At 48.6% G+C, this 23336-nt stretch overlaps 2 protein-coding genes across 2 annotated transcripts in view; one reads left to right on the top strand and one right to left on the bottom strand.

Moving 5' to 3' along the window:
* The first annotated feature begins 1634 nt into the window (after positions 1-1634).
* Positions 1635-9351, top strand: g6pc1a.2 (glucose-6-phosphatase catalytic subunit 1a, tandem duplicate 2). Its single transcript, XM_039739465.1, has 5 exons — positions 1635-1898; positions 3511-3620; positions 6832-6937; positions 7049-7164; positions 7251-9351. The coding sequence occupies exons 1-5, from the start codon at positions 1681-1683 to the stop codon at positions 7757-7759; spliced, it is 1059 nt and encodes a 352-aa protein (XP_039595399.1). The 5' UTR covers positions 1635-1680; the 3' UTR covers positions 7760-9351.
* Positions 9352-18601: 9250 nt separating this feature from the next.
* Positions 18602-23336, bottom strand: part of aarsd1 (alanyl-tRNA synthetase domain containing 1) — a 49974-nt gene continuing 45239 nt past the window's right edge. The window contains exons 11-12 of the mRNA XM_039739913.1: positions 22201-22295; positions 18602-18849 (exon numbers count right to left, since the gene is read on the bottom strand). Coding sequence (XP_039595847.1) covers positions 18711-18849; positions 22201-22295 — 234 coding nt within the window. The 3' untranslated portion in view covers positions 18602-18710. The remainder of the gene's footprint in view (positions 18850-22200; positions 22296-23336) is intronic.

The raw sequence follows: 23336 nt of genomic DNA, 5'->3' as shown, positions 1-23336 counted from the left end.
ACGGATTCTGCACTTTCCAGAGGAGCCATTTTAAACAGGGATGATCACAGGGAGTGAACGATGTGTCTGCTGTATATAGCGCCTTTCCATATCGGGACTCACACAACGGACTTGGAAGCATGCCTTCGCTTTATAGAGCGCCTGTCTTGGCGAGGCTGCCAGAAAGTGTAGTTTGTCAGCAAGCAGCCCACCTTGTTTTATTGTAGGCATCACTTTTCACTCTGAGGACCAGTTTACCATGCAGCCCATCTTCATTTTATATAGCGCCTTTTCTAGTAAGCACTACGAACACCCAGCCTTCCTTCATTTCATGTAGTGCCTTACGTTGGGTGTTATGCCAAAAATCAACTGCCTTCATTTTATAGAAAGATATTTATGGAGAGCGCAATTACTAAGGTGCTTTGGCAAGCTGCCTGTCTTCAATTTATATAGCGCCTTTCATACTAATTACTAAGCTGCCCACCTTCATTTTATATACCACATGTGACTCTGAGGCCTCCTCAAAACACAGCCCACCTGTCTTATTTAACACCTTACATATGAATTCTTTAAAAATCAACCCTCCTTTATTCTATAAGGTGCTTTTAAAACTGTAGACTTCGCCAAGCTGCCCCTCTTTATGTTATATAGCGCCTTTCAGATAAAACACTTCAATAACCAGACCAGCTTTATTTTATATTGCATCTGTGACTCTGAGAACTACCAACAAGCAGCCCACCTGGATTTTACAAGCACCTCCCACATTATGTACTTTACTAAGCTGCCCACCTTCAATTTATATAGCGCCTTTCACACTAATTACTTTACTAAGCTGCCCACCTTCAATTTATATAGCGCCTTTCACACTAATTACTTAACTAAGGTGCCCACCTTCACTTATACAGCAGCTGTGTATTTTTGATGCCTACCACCTGCAGCCCATCTGTTCCATATGGCACCTTACACATTCAGTTCTTCAACAGGTAGCCCACCCTAACTGTCTGTTTCAGTAAGCTGTTTACACAGTGCCTTTGTGACAAAATACTTCGACAAGCAGCCCACCCTCCATTTTTTACAGTGCCCTTCACACTATGTACTAAGCAGCCCACCTTCAGTTTATATAGTGCCTTTCACAGCAAGTGCTTCATTAAGCAGCCCACCTTCATTTTACACAGTGACTATGACTTTGATGCCTACCACCTGCAGCTCCTACTATGTACCCCATTAAACATGTCATATAGCCCCTTGAACTGAGAAGCCCCCCCTTCCCTCGGTGGTCCAGGCGCACTCTCTGCACTGACAACTGTCCCCCACGTGCTTTCTAAGGCTGGCCTCTTCAGTTTATGTAACTCATCAGCTGGCGCAGCAGGCTGCCTGCCCACCCATCCTCGTGCCCACCCATGCCCCGCCGCCTCTGCTAATGATTACTGAGGTGTTTTTTGCTGTCTGTTAACTGCTCGCCAGGGTCGCCGTGTTTTTTGACCCCTGTGACGTCAGAGGTGGTTTGGCCGATCAATACCTGGCAGGTGAAGGTGTTTTTCACACTGTTGTTATGTCCAGACCAACGCATGGTGCCCCCAGGTGGGCGAAGTGCAAAGATCAATAGGAGGGCCCTTTGTGACACTGCTGATCGTATAAAAGAGACACCACTCAGGCCACTCGGCAGCGTGCAGACAGCAGAGTGTCACAAGGATCTTCAAGATGGACCTTCTTCACAGCTCCGGAGTGGACGCCGTCCAATACCTGCAGACGCACTACCGGGATGCCCAGGGTTGGTTCCTCTTCGTGTCCTTCGCTGCAGACCTGCGCAACACCTTCTTCATCTTCTTCCCCATCTGGTTTCACCTGTGCGAGTCGGTGGGCGTCAGGCTGATCTGGGTGGCGGTGATTGGCGACTGGCTGAACCTCGTCTTCAAATGGTAAGGGGGGCTTGGGGCTGCATTAATGAGGGAGGGAGTGGGACTGAAAGTGCGATATAGCGCCTTGACACCTTGTAAAACGCAGAGGCGTCACTGCGGTCTGACAGTCAGGCATTGCTTACACTGACAGCATCACAGTTTGTGTTTGTGTAGCGCCTTTATATTTGGGGTGGCACAGTGGCGTAGCAGTTAGCACAGCTGCCTTACAGCTCCAGAATCCCGGGTTCAAACCCAGAGCTTGGACACTGTTGGGCTTTCATGGTCTCCTCCCACATCCCTCAGATGTGCAGGTTTGGTGAATTGGGGTCTCTAAATTGGCATCATGTGCCTGCAATGGACTGGCACCCTGCCCAGTGTTGCCAGACTTGAGGGACAGATGCAGAGGTTAGGAAGCTAATGGATGTGGTGTGTGTGATGCAGTCACGTCATTTATGTATTGCCTTTAAAATGCAGTACCCTGTCAGGGGTCGCTTCTTTATATAGCGCCTTTCATTGTGAAGTGCCTGGCAAACATGAGCTGTATGTGACCATTACCAACCAAGAGCTGCACTACACCATCTCTCCTGTCATATAGCGCCTTTCATAAGGAGGGGTTAACAAAGTGAGAGCGCCCTCTATGTGACAAATGGCTACGCCTCAGCTTGGAACTTCTGGAGGGCTCATCTATGCAAATCTACAGACCAGAGCACTTTATAGAGCGCCTTTCACTGTGACTGCAGCCTGGTACACGCCCCCTCATGGCCCGCAGTACCCAATCAAAGGCTCCACAATGCGGGTGCTTCTGTTTTTTTATACATATAGCTCCTTTCATTAATAGACTTACATATCAACCTTCACTTTATAGAGCGCCTTTTTATCAAGAAGTGCCGTCATGTTACATTTGAGATGGCACACCTGAGTCCTGGGTTCAAATCCTGGCACCCCTGCTTACTGCCCACATCCCAAAAGACATCCAAAATGTGCGTGCGCCCCACGATGGACTGGCACCTCATCCAGGGTTGGTCCTACCTTGTGCCCTGAGCTGCCCGTCTGGAGTCTTCATGCTCTCCCCATGCCCAGGTTCTCCAGTTTTGTGAAATTGGACCCATGTGGTTGTGTGTGTGTGCGCCCAGTGATGGTTTGGTGATGCCAGGATAGGCTCTGACTGCCCAGGTGTTGTGAAGGATGGGTGTTAGAGAGAACCCCCTCGTTTCATATAGTGCCTTTCATGGTGAGCTCTATGCAAAAGTCAGTTCCCCTTTGTGCACAAACTCACTTAATGCCACGGCGTGCTTTGTAAAGGCAGGACACGGGTTCAAGACTCGGGTGCAACATCCCAACACAAAATGGCCTCCATGGACCACAGGAACTGAGCAAAAGAGAAGCAGAAGATACGTGAATGGAGTGCGGGTGGTCTGAGGGTGGGGATGACCGACGACTGACTGGCATCCAAAGGTTCGCAGCATGGACACTAGGGATGACGGTGCGAGTGCAGTGTGAACGACAGGGTGGTCATTCCTTGCTGAACACGAGGCTCCTTTCTGGTGGGCGAGGGTTCTGAACCCAAAGTCGGGCATACCGCAGTGCCAGGGGCATCCCCCAGATTAACCGGGCATCTGCTTGTCTCCTGCAGGATTCTCTTTGGACAGCGGCCATACTGGTGGGTCCACGAGACATCCTACTACAAGAACACGTCAGCGCCGCACATCGAGCAGTTCCCGGTGACGTGTGAGACTGGACCAGGTGAGACCGCCTTACCAGATGACTGACCCACCGCCACTCAAGGGTCGTTGTTGGCTTGTTACACTGGGGGTACAATGAGCAACTAAAACCTAAAACATGACTTCTAGTGGGGTGGGATGCCAGACTTGATAACTGAACTTGCTGATCTCGTCACCTTGAGGACGTCAGAAATCGCAGCAGGTGACAACGTCCTGTTTTCAGGTTGAGCTTCACATTTCTGAAGCACTGCGAGCTCACCGTGTGTTGACCACCAACTAAGGTGCTGCCTGACCTCGCTGTCACCTGCGTGAAAGGGAACTTGGCACCTTTTTATTTTTTTTAAATTCTATTATGGGATGTGAAACATGAGACATCAGACAGACAAGTCTCTCTTCAGTCTGTGGGGTCCAAAACAAGAAGGGTCTCGATGCAGACCTCTGTTGATAATGCATGTTTATGTCACATGATTTGCATGGACGCGAGAAGGGCCTGGCATGAGACTGTGACGCTGGGACCGTGACGTATCCAAGAGACCGTCCTGCTACATGCCACACCCGCTCACCATAACTCCTCCCACAGCCCTAATCTTAACCACTGCGAGAGTGAAATGCAAGGTCCGCCTTCATGTGGGCGTGTTCAGAAATGAGTGACCGGCTGCAGCGGGTCCCATGACTGGTGTGGTGACTAAACCTCATTGAATGTGTGATATTTGATAGGCTGCTCAATGGGGTGGAGCTCTCGCACTCTCCTCCCACCTGCACTCTATGCGCTGTACGTCCAGCTGAGTGCTCATTGGTTGTCAGCTGTGACATGTGCACACTAAGCCCACCCCTATGATTTGAGATGCAGACCCCCAAACTGACTTAGGCACCAAAGGGGTGTTTTGGGTCTTTTTAATAAACAGTAACAACAAACACAAAATTTGAATTTAATATGCGGGTATTCTTTATACAATTACACTCCCTTAGTTCAGTCTCGACACACGTAATTTTAATTTTACACACGTAAGCCACCTTGTCAGGTTAGAGACGTGAGACCCGAGGGGGGGGGTCTCATATTTACTACAGAGAGTTTTAAGGACTGTGCCCATTTAATTGGTCTCTCTTACACTCCATTTATAGAAGTTGTGCCTTCAAATTACTTCACACGGGCAGTGCCAGGTGCTGCTGCCATGACAAGGCCACATTCAAAGAAGGGCATTGTACCCAATATGTATAATAAAAGAAATACAATTTATCACCAACATGAAACAGTTTAAATCAGGGTGAAGTGTGCATTGCTTTCATATCTGGACATTCAGACACTGGGGGGGGGCACATTCCACGACTTCCAATGGGGTGGGCTGGTCGGACTCGATAGCCGCACTTGCTGAGCCCGTCACACATGGGACCCCTTCATTTTGTGTACAGGACAATGTGCCAGGGTCGTCATTAATTATAACGGGTGTTACAGTTGAATAACCCTAACCCTAATTTCTTCAAAGCCCATTCATTGAGCTGCAGGCCCCCTGTTAGCAGACGTGAACAAACCAACATAAGTGCTGAAGTGTTTCAGGGCGTCTGTCCCGTCTGCCGTGACGTGAAATCGCTGGACAGCTGAGGGGGTCTTCACCAGACACTATTCTCATTATTATTAATCCCAGGTGACTCACTCAGGGTCACACGCAGTGTCAGCGGTGGGATTTGAACCCCCAACATCGGGGTGTCAAGTTCAAAGCCACAACCACTTGTGGCCCACCCTGCATGTGACCTCCTTTGCCTTATTAGTTTTTAAAGGAATTTTTCCAACATAAATAATAAAAAGGATGCGGACCATCTGTGGTGGGCTGGCGCCCTGCCCGGGGTTTGCTCCTGCCCAGCGCCCTGTGCTGGCTGGGATTGGCTCCAGCAGACCCCCCGTGACCCGGTATTAGGATATAGAGGGTTGGATGGCGACGGACTGAGTGAAGACGGTCACAGCCATGCGCTGACCCACACCAGGACAGGGGAGCCCACCCGAGCTCGCCAGTCCCGTCCACTCCACGTCTTCGAATGACATCAAGTCGAGTGTTGAAGGCCCCTAAAGTCCTGCTGTCCTCCACACTCCTGGCCACTGATTCCGTGTGTCCGTGTGAAGATAAACCTCTGAATGTCTGTGAGAAACGTCAGTCTGTGCCCCCCCCAAGTTCTTCATCAATTAATTTTAAAGTGACGACGATTATGTAAATGAAATCTGTGCCTGAAAATGGCCAAAAGTCGTGTTGTGTGACGGGGGCTTAAGGTGACAGACCAGTGACTGGTGGCAGAAGGGAGAGCCGGGGATCATGGGTTATTAGAGCCCCCTGCGTTATCGAATCTGGGGGGTCAAGGGAAGTGAAGTTGCAGGACAGTCAAGCCCCCTCCATTCCCTTTGACATGCTGCACTTCTGGGTGGCACAGTGGAAGGCTCTGCTGCCTCACGAGTCCGACATCCCGGGTTCAAACCTTACGCCTGGTCACCGTGTTGAGTTTGTGTGTTCTTCACGGATCGTGTGGGCCGTCCTGCCAGGTCCACTTCTGACCCGAGTCGGTTCTTAGGGCAAGCCCTTGCTGGGGGCGCCAGGGCTTCTTACTTTCTTGACAGAAGTGCGTGTGTGTCGGGAAAAGTGGCCACTCTGTGCAGTGCTGCTCAGGAGGACGAGGTGCTGTGGCTTTTGTTTCCCAACCGAGTTTCCGTGTGTGATGGGATTCATCCACCCAAGCTGAGCAAATCCTAACTGTGTCCACCTTAATAAAAGGACACGTGTCTGTCTGTGTGTCCGACCAGTGGCTATGTCATTGTCATTCCAACAGATGGCGCCCCACAAACATGAACACTGCTTTCACAAATTCCATACCAAATGGCTCATTGCATCCATAGTGGCTAACACAGTACAACACCCTACTAATACCAAATGGCATCCAACAGAGACATATGCATTGCATTTGTCATTCCAACAGATGGCGCATCACAAACATTATTGCTGAGGTCTACATCGATTATTTAGATTTCAACTTGTCTTGGGTGGGCAGCACAGCTTGTATTCCATATTATCTGAGAACAGCACCAATGGGACCCCCCACACCACACGTGAATGCCAAGTCCTGTCACCGTTGTCACCCAGTCCACTTTGCTCGCCCACCACTAACTGTCATCCTGACCCACCGGGGTGCGTTTTTTTTTTTTTTGCGCCCCTGCTGTTCTCACTGTCCGTCTTTACGCTTGTGCTTTGCAGGCAGCCCCTCGGGTCACGCCATGGGTTCGGCTGGCGTTTACTACGTGATGGTGACGGCGGTGCTGAGCGTGGTGCTGAAGAGGAGCCAGTCGCACCTGAAGAGCTGGTGAGTGTGAGCTTTTTCAAGAGGGTCGCCACCGCCTTGCTCAATGTAGCGCCTGCCAACCGTGTAAAATGGCAGAATCCTCTCCTGAAGACCCTCTTACTCTCTCCGCAGGTGTGTGCGGGGTCTCCTGTGGACACTATTCTGGAGCGTCCAGCTCTGCGTCTGCCTGTCGAGGATCTTCCTGGCCGCCCACTTCCCACACCAGGTCATAGCAGGGGTCATCTCAGGTGAGGGTCCTGCCAACCGCAGCAGCTTCTGCCCGTGAAATGCCATTTGCTTCTCTGACAGCGGCATTTTAATTTCATTTTGTTAGGCATGATGGTGGCAGAGGCCTTCAGCCGCACCCAGTGGATCTATGGCGCCAGCCTCAAGCGGTACCTCATGACCACACTCTTCCTCTTCTGCTTCGCACTGGGCTTCTACCTGCTCCTCAAGGTGGTGGGTGTGGACCTGCTGTGGACCCTCGAGAAAGCCAGGAGGTGGTGCGTGCGGCCCGAATGGGTGCACATGGACACCACGCCTTTCGCCAGCCTGCTGCGCAACCTGGGCACCCTCTTTGGTCTGGGCCTGGCACTCAACTCACCACTCTATCAGGAAAGCTGCCAAGGAAAACAGGGCAAGGGCGCCCCCTTCAGGCTGGGCTGTATAGTGGCCTCCCTGGTGCTGCTGCACCTTTTTGACTCCTTCCGACCGCCCACCAAAATCGAGAGCCTCTTCTACCTGCTGTCTTTCTGTAAGAGTGCCGCCGTCCCCCTGGCCAGCGTGGCCATCATCCCCTACTGCATCTCCGGCATGCGGAGCGGAGGCGAGAAGCTGGCGTGATCCGGATTATCTGCTTTATCTTTATTTTACTTTTAAACTTATTTAAGGAGACGTCGGCCCAGCAGCAGAAGCACCGGCTGCCACCTCCGTCACTTCCTTTTATTTATTGTCTTCACGTTACTGAAAGACTTAAGAAGAGGTCAGGCCAACTAGCCAATGCCAAGCGAAGGGGCATCTCTCAGGTCAAACGGTCAGGACACGGGCACCGGCAAGAAGCACCGAGGTGGCACTCCTGGCCCCGAGGAACTTGGAACCTGTGCTGCCCGAGACACATTCATGTGCAACTTGCACCTTTGCACTTCGGTCCGACGGGCAGCAGGCAGCAGGCAGCACTTGTTTATTTGTGATCCTCAGGCCGCTGTGCCCTCGACTTGTCTGTCTTACGTAATAAATCTGCCGGCGAAGAAGCAAATTCCTGTTTCCTGAGACTGAGCCGGAGGGGTGGTGGGGGGGGCATCAGGCCTGGTTAAAGATCTACAAGAACGTGAAGTTCACTCAAGTTTATCTGAGCTCCAAGGAACGAGATGTGCTGATCAGGGCACTGTGAGAAACGGCAAAGAGAAGAGCGGCGCGTGACGTTGGCACTAAGCGTAGTGACCATTACGAGTAACACAGTGACAATGACAGTGACGTCCACAGCAGTAAGAACAGGGCTGGGAAAGTCCACTCCAGTCCACCAATGGCAGTAATGGAGGAGCCACGTCAGTACCTGCTCGAAGCATAACGTGGACACGGTGGCCAAAGACGTCTCCACCTCACCAGAGTGACACTTACACCAGTCTTACCACCGTCAGTAACGCCAACACCATTAGTGACGCTACGCTCCCCAGTACCAGCTGTAAGATTAATGTGGGCACCGAGTGCCACCAGTGATATTTAGACTGGTACTCCCAGTTAACAGTAACGGCAGGCCCACCAGACCTTCGAGAGTGGTGCCCGCACTTGGGGTCACTGGCACACCCGACAGCAGTATTGTCTGCCCCAGTATGAGTAGATGGGCGTAATGTACGTGAAGGACGCGCCATTGGTGCCACCAGTGCCACTGTACCCGACAGGACACGTCCAGCAGTGGTTGAATGTAAAAGTACCGCCTTCAGTGTTTGTGCCCACCAGTATTACTAGTTAGGATTTCCCAGTATTATTAGTGTTACTACAGAGTATCTAAGACAACGGCGTTACCTCACCAGAGCTCCCAGTAAAAGGAACATTTTCACACCAGTGCATCCACACCAGTGCTAGCGATTAAGAGTACAGCACACACCAGTAAGACCTCTTACCAGTCTGCCATTATCTAACCTGGGAAGGGTCACAGGGGGGCCGTCACCACTAGCATCGGGTGACAATGACATCACAAACGTACCAAACGAGAGGAGGGGAGACCACTCGGTCCATTCAGCTGCCCCCCTAATCCCCCAGCCTTCTAAAGGTGCTCAAGGTTTCTTCTTCACCTTCATATCTCTGTAGCTTGTTTCAGATTCCCACAATCCTTTGTGTCATATTTGATATCAGTGTTACTGCTAAAGAGTGAGGGGGGGTGGGATTGTGGGGGTCCAAGAGCTCAACTCCTAAATATACGATTCTGGTCCAAAAAAGACTCTTGTAGTGTTTTGTTTGTTTGTTTCTTCTTCTACCTCCTCCTCCTCCTCCTCGTCTTCCTAGCATCAGCCAGTGCCAACTGTGCCAGTTATAAGGAGGCCACCAGCGGTGCCAGCACCTATCACAGGAGTAGACGGGTCTATCAGGCAGAGACCCCCTCTGTGAGCCCACACTGGCAGCAGCTGGCATAACGACAGCCGACTGTGGACATCACGACTGCCCCCGTGTGCTGAATGGCACCCTCTTGAACTGGGGGACCTCCATTTGTTACGTTCTGCTCCCCCACTCCAGTGTAGCCCACCACTCCCAGCTCACCTGGCTAAGGAGTTCCAAACCCACTTGGCATGTCAGGGGTGAACCTCAGAAGCACTTCCTGCCCCACCCCCCAAGTAGCCCCCTTCAGTGGCTGTTTTTGAGGACCCCCACCCAACAAGCCAGCACATCCCACACCAGGCCAGGGGGTCTCCGAACAGGAGCTGCTGCCAGAGGGAACATGTCTCCCACTGCATCTCCATTATGGTGGTCTCCTGACTGGGGAAGATATCACCCAACCATCCCAGCTTGGAGGCCAACCCATCCACAGGATGCTCACCAGTGTTACCAGTTAAGGGTACAATAACAGAATAAGGCCTTCTGCCAGTATTGCCCATTGAAAAGTGACCTGTACACCAGTGTAACCATTGGGAGCACCAGGCTCACCAGTGACACCCATTACAGCAACAGAACGACTTCTACATTGGGTTACCATTTACACCAGTGACATCATTAAAACACCAGTCCTACCACTGGGGGTAGCATCAGCACTACACTCACCAGTTTGGCCAGTGCCAGTAGCAGCCCTGCCACCTCAGTGTTGGGTATAAGGGCATCCGTCACTTTGGCAGCAGCTGTAGTTGCACCAGTACCGGGTCCAGCATCACCAGTAACCACTGTGTGTGCCCAGAGTGGGTGCTACAAGTCATTGTAATGGCCCACATTTTTAAACTGAGTCAGTAGCATCAGCCTCAGCCAGTAATACCACTGCCAACTGTGCCAGTTATAAGGAGACCACCAGTGGCACCAGCAGCTGGCACTGGTGTAGACAGGCCTGTCAGGCAGAGACCCCCACTGTGAACCCACACTGGCAGCAGCTGGCATAATGAGAGCCAACTGTGGACATCACCACCGCCCTCTTGAACTGGGGGGACCTCCACTTGTTACGTTCTGCTCCCCCAGTCCAGGCGAGTGTAGCCCACCACTCCCAGCTCACCTGGCTAAGGAGTACCAAACCCCAGGAGAACATTTGGTTTGTCAGGGGTGAACCTCAGAAGCACGTCCTGCCCCCTCCAAGTAGCCCCCTTCAGTGGCAGTCTTCGAGGACCCCCCAACATGGCGGCTCGTTAAGACAGTACATCTAATACAAGAGGCCGGCGGGTGTCCGAACAGGAGCTCTGCCAGAGTGCTGAAGGGAACGTACACCCCTGCACACCTCCATTATGGTGGTCTCCAGACTGGGGAAGGTTCTGCCCACCACCCTCTTGATCCGCAGGGTCTTCAGAACAAGCCGCGTGAACACAGAGCTCCGCTGAGAGCCTGTCACACGAGCTACTTTATAATGCCATCATGGTCATCACTGTGGATGGAGCCCACCCCCCGCCGTTTTACATCACAGACCCCATTAACACAACTGGGCGACTTGCTGGGCAGCACTGGGTGGGCTCAAGAGCTACGAATGGGCACCTGAAGAGAACACAGAAAAGCCGGAAAGTGAGAGCGACATTCAGCCCGTGTTGTACCCCTGGAGCCAGCGAGCAGGACTGGCATCACCCCCTTTGGGCAGCGGACTCATTCCCTGATTGACCCCCAAACCCCCCGACCGGAGTGCACAGCCGTCCTAAAACGTATTCCTGAAACTGGACGGCTCTTGTGTTTTCAGGGGCAGCTCATTCACCCACCGATAAGTCCGAAGCGAAAAGCGCCTTCAATGGATGGGATGGAAGAATAAAAAGAAAGCAAACGTCCACCCACGAAAGGCGAGAGACCCCAATCCGGTAAGGGGGGCTTACAGCTCCTTATCCTTTGGGATCGAGACGTTAGTGCTGAGCACACAACGACACCCAGCAGCAGTACAAGTGAGCAGAAGACACAGTTCAAAGACCCCCGAGACGACCCTCACAGGCGGGACTCTCCAGCTTGTTTACCGTCCCGTCCCCGCGGCCCACCCTCTGGAATCCAGCAGTGTTTGTCATCGCGTCGAAGGTCAGCAGTTCACCGTTTTGCGTCACCATAAACCCAAACCGCAAAACAACGCGTCACCGGGGAAAAGATTAACGAATGTGCTCCGTAATCAAAAGGGGCCTGTGGCTTTGCGCTCACGCAGGGACAGTGACAGGGACAGGCGGCCATCGCAGTCACGTAAGCAATGGAGGGTGCGTCCCCCAGGCCCCCTCTCTCCAGGTGGTACGCACAGTCACAGTGAGTCCGTCCACTGAGCCACCTTAACAACTCCTCCAAAGCCCACCATCTATGGCGCGGTGCCAGCGCCCCCCTGGCCTCACAGACTCCTCTACCTCAGTGTCTTTAAGCAGCTTGTAGCAGCAGGAGGGGCAAACGGGGCTTTTTTTTCCTTTTTTTTAATATTCCCGATCTCTGCTAGATTTGGGGGGTTAGTGCGGCTCGGACCATTTCAAGGGGATTAGCTTTATCCCACACAGATCTGTTCCGGCCCACTAACTTCTTTTGTCCACTTTCAAACCAGTCCCAGTCCAATTGCTGACATCACACTGGCCTTGTAGCCGTGTCAGCGCCATTCTGTCCATTTTACACGGAGCACCGACACCCGACACTTTTATTCTAACTTTATTCCAATCGTTAGCATTTCCTTCGGCCGGGTTTATACTTCACGTGATCCGGCGCGATGTGTACTCCAGCGGACGCTCCTGCTAATCCAACGTTTGACTGTTTACACTCGCGCGCCAACTTTACGTAAATCTGGAGGAGTCCAGCAGGTGGCAGTGCGAGCTATCATCACGGCGACAACAGGTTCGGCTTCTCTGCGCTGTGAGTTGCCTTGAGTAGCCATTAGACTTTGTGGACATCTTACCGCAATATCTCTGAAAAGGATGTTTAATGATTACATCCATCAATCCAGGGATGTGTCCATTCCAGCTACCATTGGGCACGAGGCAGAAACAATCCCTGGACGGGTCCTCAGCTCATCGCAAGGCGAACACAAGCACTCGCATACATTGGCATCATTTCAGTGTCACCAAATCTGCACATCTTTGGAAGGACACCGGAGCTCAGTGTGGAAACCCAGCAGGAAAAGATGGAAACTCCAGGCAGGGAATACCAGCGACGTGACTCCCTGCGAGACTGCAGTGCTAATGCTCCGCCACCGTGTCACCTCCATGTGTGTAATTACTAACAGTATTTAAACGAAATTAACGATTTATCTGTAAAATGTCACATACATACTTTAATGCATTTCATCATGAGAGTGACATCAAGTATAAATGTAAGGATTCCAAATGTGCAGAGAGTTTTAATATCATAAGTGTAATGGGTTCTGTGTGGCGATCTATTGATGTCAGGTCACAGAAAAAAAGACGGCACAAAGGTTGATATGTGAGACTTTTAAAATTTATTGTGTCATTACGATCGGGAATATGTGACGCTTTAATATAAAAGCACCACGAATGCATCAGTATGTCGGCATTTCGCTTCACCACATCGAGCCGTTCGTCAAACATTGAAGCGCGCACACCGATCTCGTAGGTTCCGCAAGACTCGGCTTTCTGTCACATGTGGGTAGTAAACAGTGACTCTGACGTCACATTCCCACTTTTATTACCAAATCCCACAACCCCCCGACTTTTTGCTGGTACTGCGACTCCCGCACGCGTTGCGTTAATTTGTGAGGACCTGGGGCCTCACGTATAACGCCGTGCGTAGAACTCGCACTATAACATGGCGTAAGCACAGAAAAATCCAGATGCAGGAATCTGTGCGCACTCCAACCTCCACGTTCTTCTGCTCCATAAATCCCGATCAGCGTGAAAACTGACGCTCGTGCACGCGCTTTATGTCACGCCCCCCAGAATTACGCCTCTTTGAATATGCAAATCAATATAAATCGCCCTTAAACTCAGCCTTCTGTGAAAAGACAATGGGAAAAGCACAGGGGGAAATATAAGAATTTCAGCGAATACTAAGTGGAGGCAAACAAAGGAAAAACAGACTATGTGTTCAAATAAACCGTGGAATAATCAACAAAAGGAAGTTGATCGAGTGACATAGCGTGTTGGAGAAACTTGAAAGCTCACATTCACAAAATCGCACAGTGCCGGAAATAAAAAAGAAGTCACATATCAAAGTCGCCGAGAAAAGCCGAGTTGTAAGCCCACCGTCTGAAAGTTTATTAGGGTACAGAGAAAAAAAAGGCACACAGTGGGGGAAAAAGCACGAAATGTCAACTTCAATCTCGACATTTTCACTTTAATCACGTAGTTCATTTTGTCATTAAAGTAGAACATCATAAACTTCATCTTAAAATCGTTTAATTAACCAGTTTCCCAAATCACATCGTAATTAAAGTGCACGTTAAATGCTTTGTTTCGTATTTGATCTTCTACTCGTATGTGCTCTATGTGTGTGAATCACTACTTGCTTCTTAAACCGGCTCTCTTCCTCCAACTGGTCACAGAGTCCATGACATTCGTGACATTACAGCTCTCTGAATAACTCAAATACTGAGATGTATACGTGATGTCATTTTCATGATCATAGGAGTTAAAGCACATTATTAAACATGGGCACACGGTGGCGCAGTGATTGGTCATGTCTCACACAAGATGCTGCTGCACGATCTTCGATTAAATAATTTATTGCAGCAGTCCTGTCTCTCTCAAACGTACTAACCTCCAATTCCTGTCCTTACTTTTCTTTCTCCAAATACCCAATCGCCACACAATCAGCTCTGTAATGGACGTTAAGCCATTTGTAAACTTAGAATGCCGATTCTTCAAAACTTTTCAGGGTCATTGAAATATCTTTGTAGTACGTGTTTAATTATTCTGTCTGTCTATCCTTTCAGTGTCACGCCTGCCTCAGCAAACATACAGCGTGTGGCACGAACAATACGTGAATGGAGCGCCAGTGGCACCGTGTCCTCGCAGGTTTAGTTATTAACAATACAGATTATTTAAATAAAGTTTTATCTGTATAATATAAATCAACATATTTTGCTGCATTTAATCTTAAAAATGATTATACAACTCACAATTATATAATCGCACATCTGTCTTGACTAAAACTCTCCAAAATGTTTCCAGGGCCTGATTCAACCTGCGAACGCGGCAAACGAGCTCCAGCCTCACTGGGTCACACGTTCTGGGCTGCACCAAATTAACATTATTGTGGACAAACATTTTGAATGACCTCTCAGACAGCCTTGGACTCACAATCCCTCCTAACCCATTAACAGCTGTGTTTGGGGGTCTTCCAGACGGTGTGGGCTTAAAGTGGAGAAGGACAAACAAACAAACTGGGATGGCATTCACTACACTGTTGGCACGCAGACTCATTCTGATAAACTGGAAGAACCCAAACTCTCCTCTTTTAAGTCAGAGGGAAACTGATGTGTTATACTATTTGAAATTGGAAACAATCAAATACTCAGGTAGAGGATCCGTACAGACTTTTTTTTCAAAACATGGCAGGATCTCATCAGTAATATTTTAAAATAAGTTCATAAAGCACAGAGAATTTATTCATTTAGGTATGTTTACAAGCCTTGAATTTCACGCCGTTTGGCTTGCTGTCTCTCTCAGGGGTGGGGATCGATCTTAACTCAATCTTTCTTTCTGTAAAAACTTGATTGATTTGTATGGATTGCAATAAAAATTAACAATAATAATAAAAAAATGATCTCGTCATCATATGTAAATACGCGCTTTATAAAGTGGCGCAGGTTGTGAGATATTATAACTGTAGTGCAAGTTTACAGTGAGGAGATTGTACTTATAAGTCCTAACAGTTCTACTTGATGAACTGACTGTCTGCGTTTAGAGTTCTTGGGATGAAACTGTTTGTGAACCGCGAGGTCTGTACAGGAAAGGCTTTAAAACGTTTTGCTGTGGCTGAGACAGCGTGTCCTTAATGCCGTATATCGATAATTCTCTTTCCGATCAGCTGCTGCTGTGATTCACACTCAGATACAGTGATATAAATACTCCGAGTGGTGCAGTGAGAGGAATATGGAAAGAGATGATCCGCTGAAAGAAGAAGAAGAAGAAGAAGAAGGTGCAGTGAGAGTAACAACGCTAAAGCAGTTCTGCTCTCTGGACTACTATGGCTGTTCCCTCTGCCATTCTATTGTTACTGTTAATTACAATCAGATGCGTTACTCTAATAAACAATATACGATTAGTTTCAGTGTATTTATAAAATAAAGAGTAATCACACAGGAACAGTAGCACTGCTTTGTCGCTGGGTGCCGCCAGTCTGTAAAACCAAGCGGAGAACTTGCGTACGACACGGCATGAGGTACCATGTTAAAGTGCGTGGCTTTACGCCAAGTGTAGGTTTCATACATCGCGATTTGAACGTGGAAAAGTTCTTACACAGCATTTCTGTGCGTACGCACAGTTTACACGAGGCCCCTGGTGACTCTTTTTTCTTCTTCAGACCCCACGTGGTCAGTTTTGCTGTGTGTTTCGGGTCATCGTGTTGAAAGGTGAACATTGTGCCCATCATCAACTTTCTGGCAGAGGGCGGCAGGTTTTCCTCAAGAATTTGATGGTATTTTGCCCCATCCATTTTTTTTTTCCTTCTGCCCTAACGAGAGCCCCAGGCCCCCCACAACAGGATGCTGCCCCCTCCATGCTCTACTGTAGGTATGGTGTGTTGTGGATGGTGAGCTGCATTGGTGGACCGTTTGGTGTTGAGGCCTAATAGTTTGATTTTGGCTCTGAGGATAAGGATCTGCTCTGGCAATCGGAAGGTTGCAGGTTCAAATCCCATAAATGCCAAAAGAGACTCTGCTCTCTTGGGCAAGGCCCTTAACTTGCAGTTGCTCCGTCCCGGGTATGACGCTAATCTGCATGTCGGCCCTCGAACCTGCAGAGAAAGACTTGGGGGTTGGTGGCAGAATTGGCACTCCAGGCACCATAAAAAACCTCACATTGGTTCTACTCCATCTGAACTAGTGTGGCGCTGAGGTGTCACCCGTAGTATGGCTGCACTCGGGTCCTAATCTGGGATCCTGAGTTGGCTTGCCGTGTGGCGAGTGTGGCAATGCGCTCTATCAGCGTTGGCTCCCAACTTCTATTCTCCTCTCGCCTGACCAGAAGACCTTTTCCCCACTTGGAATCCGAATCTTCAAGGAGCATTCTGGGAAAGCTCAAACCAGCCTTCATGTGGCCTTTCTTGAGAAGTTGCGACCCTCTTGAACAAGCCACATTGATGGAGCGCTTGTGATATTGTTGTCACCTGCACACCATTAGTGACCACTCTGTGCCATCAAATCCTGTAACTCCTTCAAAGTGGCCAGTGGCCTCTCGGTATCCTCTCTTAACAGTTTCCTCCTTGATCTTCACCCAGTTTGGAGGATCCAGGGAGGTCCTAGTAGTACCAAACACTTATGATGGACTTTACTGAGCTCCTTGGGATTGATGAAGCCTTTGAGATCTCCTGCCTTCTGTCCGTCCACAACTCTGTCCCCAAGATCTTCTGAAGGTGGCCTGCCACCCATAGTCACTTGTTTGCTGTCAGTTGAATGAATGGACCAGGAACAGCTTCACTAATCACACTCACATTACAATGAGCACAGGTGGGAGGAAACCAGTAACCGCAATGGGAATGGTGGGCACTGACACCTGAGTGAGTTTAGGGGGCTGATCTTTTATTAATCTCAGGATTTCTTGTTTGTTTGTCCGTTATTCTCCAACCCGCTGTATCCTAACTTTTTAAAATTCTTCTGCACTGTAGCTGTGATGTCTTTCACTTGGATGTTATCGGTGGCATTGAGTAAGTAAAGCTGGAAAAAATATTAGTTTGTGTGTTTTCATTTAAGGCTGTGAAGCAAAAAAAATGGGGATATTTCAAAGGGGGGTCTTTTCTGTACTCACTAAGTATTTCATGTTGATTTATCTGTGAAACTGTCACACTGTGTGCTTTTCAGAAAACTGAGCTCTTTCGAAAAATATTCAAAATATTTAAAAAAAAAAAAAATCATCATCAGCCCTAAAAGAGTTCATTAAACTCGTATCGAGTACGTGTCGTGGGTCCCGCTCTTAGGTCTTCAGAATGTCCCCTGTGACACACAGTGACACGTCAAGTCCATTAGTGCTGGCAAGACGAACCCTTTCAACTCGCCCACGGGTGTGGGGTTTCCTCTCAATACTCGTTTCTCCTTCACCACACGTACATACGGGGTCCTCCGTCATGTTTGGCACAAAGACCCCGTGTTTCTTGATTGTCAAAAGCTCCACAGTTCAAAATTACAAATCCAGAGATTCCGATGACGCGATTAAAGTGCACATTGCAGACTTTCATTTAAAGGGTCTCTGCTGACACTTTTTCAAGTCAGGGCCCCCAAAATTTCAGGCCACCATCATGTTCGGGACACAGCAATGGCAAGTCACATTTAGGACTACGTCACATATGATGGCGGCTTGACGTCTGTGATTCACAAACCATTGTGCATCTTCAGCCCCTGCTTGTCCCCTTCAGCATTCTGCTCAGCGCTTGGCCATTCAAGAATTCTCTATTGTTTAGCTCTATTGTGTTACCTCAGCAGTGTGTTTGGATTATCATCTTGTTGTAGGATGAAGTGCCATCCAGGGAGTTTGGAGGCGTCTACTGGAACTCGAGCAGATCAGATGTTTCTACACACCTCAGAATTCACGGTGCCACTGCCGTCAGTCAGCAGGTCCGTCACCAATGATGAGGAGTGTGCCAGGAATTAAGACAAAATGCAAACCTGTCTGAGCGGCGAGTCGTGGACGAGTAGGGGTGAGTCACCAGGGATGCCACACTAGATGACTGCAGCCTTCACAGGAGCCCAACGCCAACCACCTCTGACTCGATAAGAAAATCACTGGAAAAAAAAAAAAAAAATCAAATAATGTGACACAGCCTTAACAGAATTGGGATTGGAAAACTTGGGTTGCCCCCCAGTGTTATTTGCTTTATACGGAAATCCTCCCTGATGTCACTTAGTGCAAAGTTCTCTACAATTCAAAAACATTCAAAGTCATCTTTCAGTTTATTTTAAATCCGCCTTTATTAGTTCAGTCATAAAGACAAGCTGTATTGTGAACTGAGAGCCCACCCGCCATGTCCGGATGCCTTCTGGTCCAAGTCCTGCTGTTCTTCACTCCTCCTGTTGGCTGTGCAGCTCCAAGGATTCCTGCAGGAGTGCTGTGACCTCTGACCTCCGGCTCATTCGGTTTGCTCTTCCCTGGTATCTCCCATTCTTCCCAGCTCCCTTTCCTTCCAACATCTCAGACACTCTGAGGAGAAGTAAACAGAATTTACAGGCCAGTCGCTGAAACTCCAAGCCGAGATCCGCACCAAATCGACGCTGGCACAGAGTGGAGGGGCGTTATTTAGTGTAGACTGGCCAAAATGACAAATGGAGACGTAACTCTAGACGGATATAACACAATGAAGAGGGCCTTCAAAATGAGGGTCTGCTTAGAATTCCGAGAGTTAAACTTAAAAGAAGTGGTGAGGCGGCCTTGTCATGCACCTAAAATCTGGAATACGAGTTTACTGATAGAAATTTGCCAGGCTGAAACAGTGGAGAACTTTAATAAACTGCTAAAGACCCTGCTATGTTAACATGGCGCTCTCATGGCTTCATTTTAGTGTAACCCTGAAATTCTGTATATTATCATGGCTCCGCAATCCACAGTAACCCCTACTTTCTCTGCTGTTGTTCTTCCGTGGCGACGATCTGCGCCACCACCACCTGATCAGGGCACCATGCAGTCACAACATTGATGGATGGAAGGCCAGAGGGCCACATGACCAGCGTCGTCTAATTCTACGTGAAGGCCAACGACAATGACGACTGATTGAGATCATTGATGTGTTGGCCTTGGGACCCCTGCAGATTGTTTTTTCCTCCAGTCCTCTGGAGATTTTTTTTTTTGTGTTTTTTCTGTCCTCCTGGCCATCAGACCTTACTTTATTTCTTTGTTACTTAGCATTGTCTACTCTTATTTTAATATTTTACATTTCTCTTTCTTCATCTTGTAAAGCACTTTGAGCTCCATCATTTGTATGAAAACGTGCGACAGAAATCAATGCTGCTGTTGTTGATGAAGGGGTCGGAATCCTTTTTGGGTTCCACTGTACATTGGAAACCATGGGATTCAACAGTCAGCTGTTTCAGTCTACAGCCCCTCAGTGGACAACTCAGGAGGATGAGGGAGGCCGAGGTTATCTGAGCTGCCCCTCTGTATGTGGACCCCCAGAGGTTTGCTGGCCCCAGGACTGCAGTCATCTGGAGTTCTTGTTCTCTTTCTGGCAGAAATTTAATTCTCTTACAGACAGACGGACCTCAGTATGTGCGTCTCGGGAACTGCAGGTCTGACATTGTGGTCAGCAGCACAGGAGCGCTGCAAGGGACTGGACTTTCTCTGGTCTTGTTCATCCAACATAAATCGGACTTCCAATACAACTCGGAGTCCTGCCACGTGCAAACGTTCACTGACGACACTGCTATGGTGGGCTGCATCAGGAGTGGGCAGGAGGAGGAGTACAGGAACCTAATCAAGGACTCTGTTAAATGGTGCGACTCAAACCACCTACACCTGAACACCAGCAAGACCAAGGAGCTGGTGGTGGACTTTAGGAGGCCCAGGCCCCTCATGGACCCCGTGATCATCAGAGGTGACTGTGCAGAGGGTACAGACCTATAAATACCTGGGAGTGCAGCTGGATGATAAACTGGACTGGACTGCCAATACTGATGCTCTGTGCAAGAGAGGACAGAGCCGACTATACTTCATTAGAAGGCTGGCGTCCTTCAACATCTGCAATAAGATGCTGCAGATGTTCTACCAGACGGTTGTGGCGAGCACCCTTTTCTATGCGGTGGTGTGCTGGGGAGGCAGCATAAAGAAGAGGGACTAACTGGTGAGGAAGGCAGGCTCTATTGTAGGCACGGAGCTGCACAGTTTGACATCCGTGGCAGAGCGACGGGCGCTGAGCAGACTCCTGTCAATCATGAAGAATCCACTGAACAGGATCATCTCCAGACAGAGGAGCAGCTTCAGCGACAGACTGCTGTCACCATCCTGCTGCACTGACAGACTGAGGAGACCCCACACTATGCGACTCGGGGGGGTAAACGTTAACATTACATAAAGTTATTGTCTGTTATACCTGCATTGTTATCACTCTTTAATATTGTTTGTTATCAGTATGCTGCTGCTGGAGTCTGGGAATTTCCACTTGGGATTAATAAAGTATCTATCACATCATCAGCCAGCCAGATCTTAACTATGATTTTCATTTATATTCACTTCACCTAACTTCTGCTTTAGTGTGTTTAATGTGATGTTTGTGTGCTTATATAGAAACAGTTTTGTTTAATTAAATCTGCTAATGAACTACAGAATGATTCTGTAAAATACGGAAACTCCGAGCCTACGTCTGAAGCTGAATCCCATTTCATGCTTGATAACTGCGATTGACCACACTGTTCAGTAAGAAAGTGTTAAACAAGCCACTGACACATCCGTTCTGTGGAGGACATCACACAAGAATGTACAAATCTCAAGAACTCACCAACTACGAAGGACGTTCAAACCGTTTCTGCACTTTTATATTGTCGTTGGAAACAGTGAAAGCGATTGGTCATGTGACTAGCTCTGTCCCTTGCAGTTTCGCAGACATCCTTGTGAAGACGACTCTGATAAACTTATAAAGTGCACCAAAGACGAAAAGGGGTCTGTCGTATGTCTTTGTGGGCAGGTGGTGTGCCAGGAGCACCAATTCTTCTCGCAGAGTCGTCTATGAGGGGATTGCCATGTTTGAAAATGGCTAAGCACTCCAGACGTCCAGCTACAGGCAGGACCACAAGGAATGAAGAACAAACCCTGGAACTGAATCGGGGCTATGCACTCAACCAAACATATTTTTTGCTGATGGCATTAAAAAGTTGGTATGGCGCTGGGAAATAGCAAAGGAAGGTGACTACAAGGAAAAGTGATGTCATTTGTTTTTGAAATTCTTAATAAATAAAGCTAAAAAAAAAAAAAAGTCTGGAAACTTTTTAAACATCCCTCATAAGCTGATTAACTTCAAATGCCAGAAATCTTAAAGAGAGGTTCACAAAATGGCGGACAGAAATTCTGCCCCCTTGGCGTAAGCACACAGACAACACCCAGAAATGGGCCGAGTCTCATGACCACACGTATGGCAGAAATCTGATTCAGTTTTAGGAATGGAGTAGCAAATCTCCGGAGGGCTTCTGCTGCCCCTCTGGCTCGAAACATCCATCATCAGTAAAAGCACTTTATGTGAAAATGCTTTGAAAAACTGAAATATCTTCAGGGGGTTTATTTAAAAAAGTGCATCTTGGTGGAGTGAGTGGGCCTGCAGTGCCAGCTTTCAGCTCCTAATAATTTCAAGGCTCAGCTTTGCTTTTCACTGTTTAGTCTCCTCAGACGTGAGGCTGGAAGAGCACAACACCTTAAATGATGTCCTTGTGCCACCTAGTGGCCAATACCATAACTGCTTTATTTCTCAGAGTCCTCCATTTGTCGCGATTAGGGAGTTACCATAAAACCAAAAAAATCTGTGACATCCTGCATCTTCAAATTTGGCACAGTCAGTTGCCACACACTTACCGTGGGCCCAGAGATTCGACCATTTCAACTGGGCCTGCCAGCAAAAACAGCCCTGCCGCTTTTTCATCTCCAACAGTCAAAAATATTAGCGTTTCCTGTGAAAACAAAAGGACGCGTTGTATCAGAGGTTCACCTGCCAGCTTCCCCAAAGGCCAAACACCAACACACAAAGCTGAGACTCTGCCTTCAGAGAGTGCCAAGTGTCAGCCTGACAAATCCGTATTACTGCCCACAGTTTTAGAATGGGACGTCCAACAAGCTCACATAGGCGTGACGGTCAGATGTCAACAATCTTTTAGCCATGTAGCAAATGTACAAATACAACATCTAAAAGAATTGTGCAATGTGGCAAAACCTAACCAGAGTAACACAATGCTGACCGGTGACTTAATTCAGTTTCAAGTGTGATGTATTTGAAGCTTTGGATACTGAATTTGGATTTCCCAATGGGATTAATAAAGTTAATCTAATCAAATATACTCCACTGTGCCCGCAGCTCTACTAAATCATTTTTTTCTTTTGTTCTGCTCCACCAAACAGACCTTTATTTAAAACTAGCTGCGTAAGGCTGTGCTGTAAGAAGCCTGGGGTCCTATATCGAAACTGTCAGAAAAAAAAAATTGAAACATCGAGATGTCAGGTAATTGAAAGGAACGAGTCAGGGCGCCTCTCTCCTAGGAGGATTCGTTTTGCCGACGTGCTGGCATCGCTTGTGTATTAGCGGCGGGAGGAAAAGTAAAAGGGATACCGTTTTGCTGATGTTAACAGCTAAGCGACTTTGTCTTTCTTCTGAGGTTCGTTTTGCCGACGTGCTCGCCTCACTTGTGCTATTAGCGGCTATGCCAGTTTTCTCGGAGGCGGAGCTCTTACCCCGACTCCACATCTCACTTCTGGGCCGGACAGACACACGCGCACACACACACACTTCCACGTGTAGACGTTTATATAACACACTTGCTGTGTAAGCCCATGCTGTAAAAAGCCTACGCTCCTAGAAACCATGGATTCTGGCACTTCAATCAATCAATCACATCGGTTGTGCAGTAGCGGTTAAGCGAGATTCTATTTTTTCCGGTGGTTTCGTTTTGCCGACGTGCTCGCTTACGTTGTCTATCAGCGACTAAGCAAGTTTCTCT

This window comes from Polypterus senegalus, chromosome 17 (genome assembly GCF_016835505.1).
Source record: "Polypterus senegalus isolate Bchr_013 chromosome 17, ASM1683550v1, whole genome shotgun sequence".
Taxonomy (NCBI): Eukaryota; Metazoa; Chordata; class Cladistia; order Polypteriformes; family Polypteridae; genus Polypterus; species Polypterus senegalus.
The sequence above is the reverse complement of the archived record's forward strand: the minus strand, read 5'-3'. Positions and strand labels throughout refer to the sequence as shown.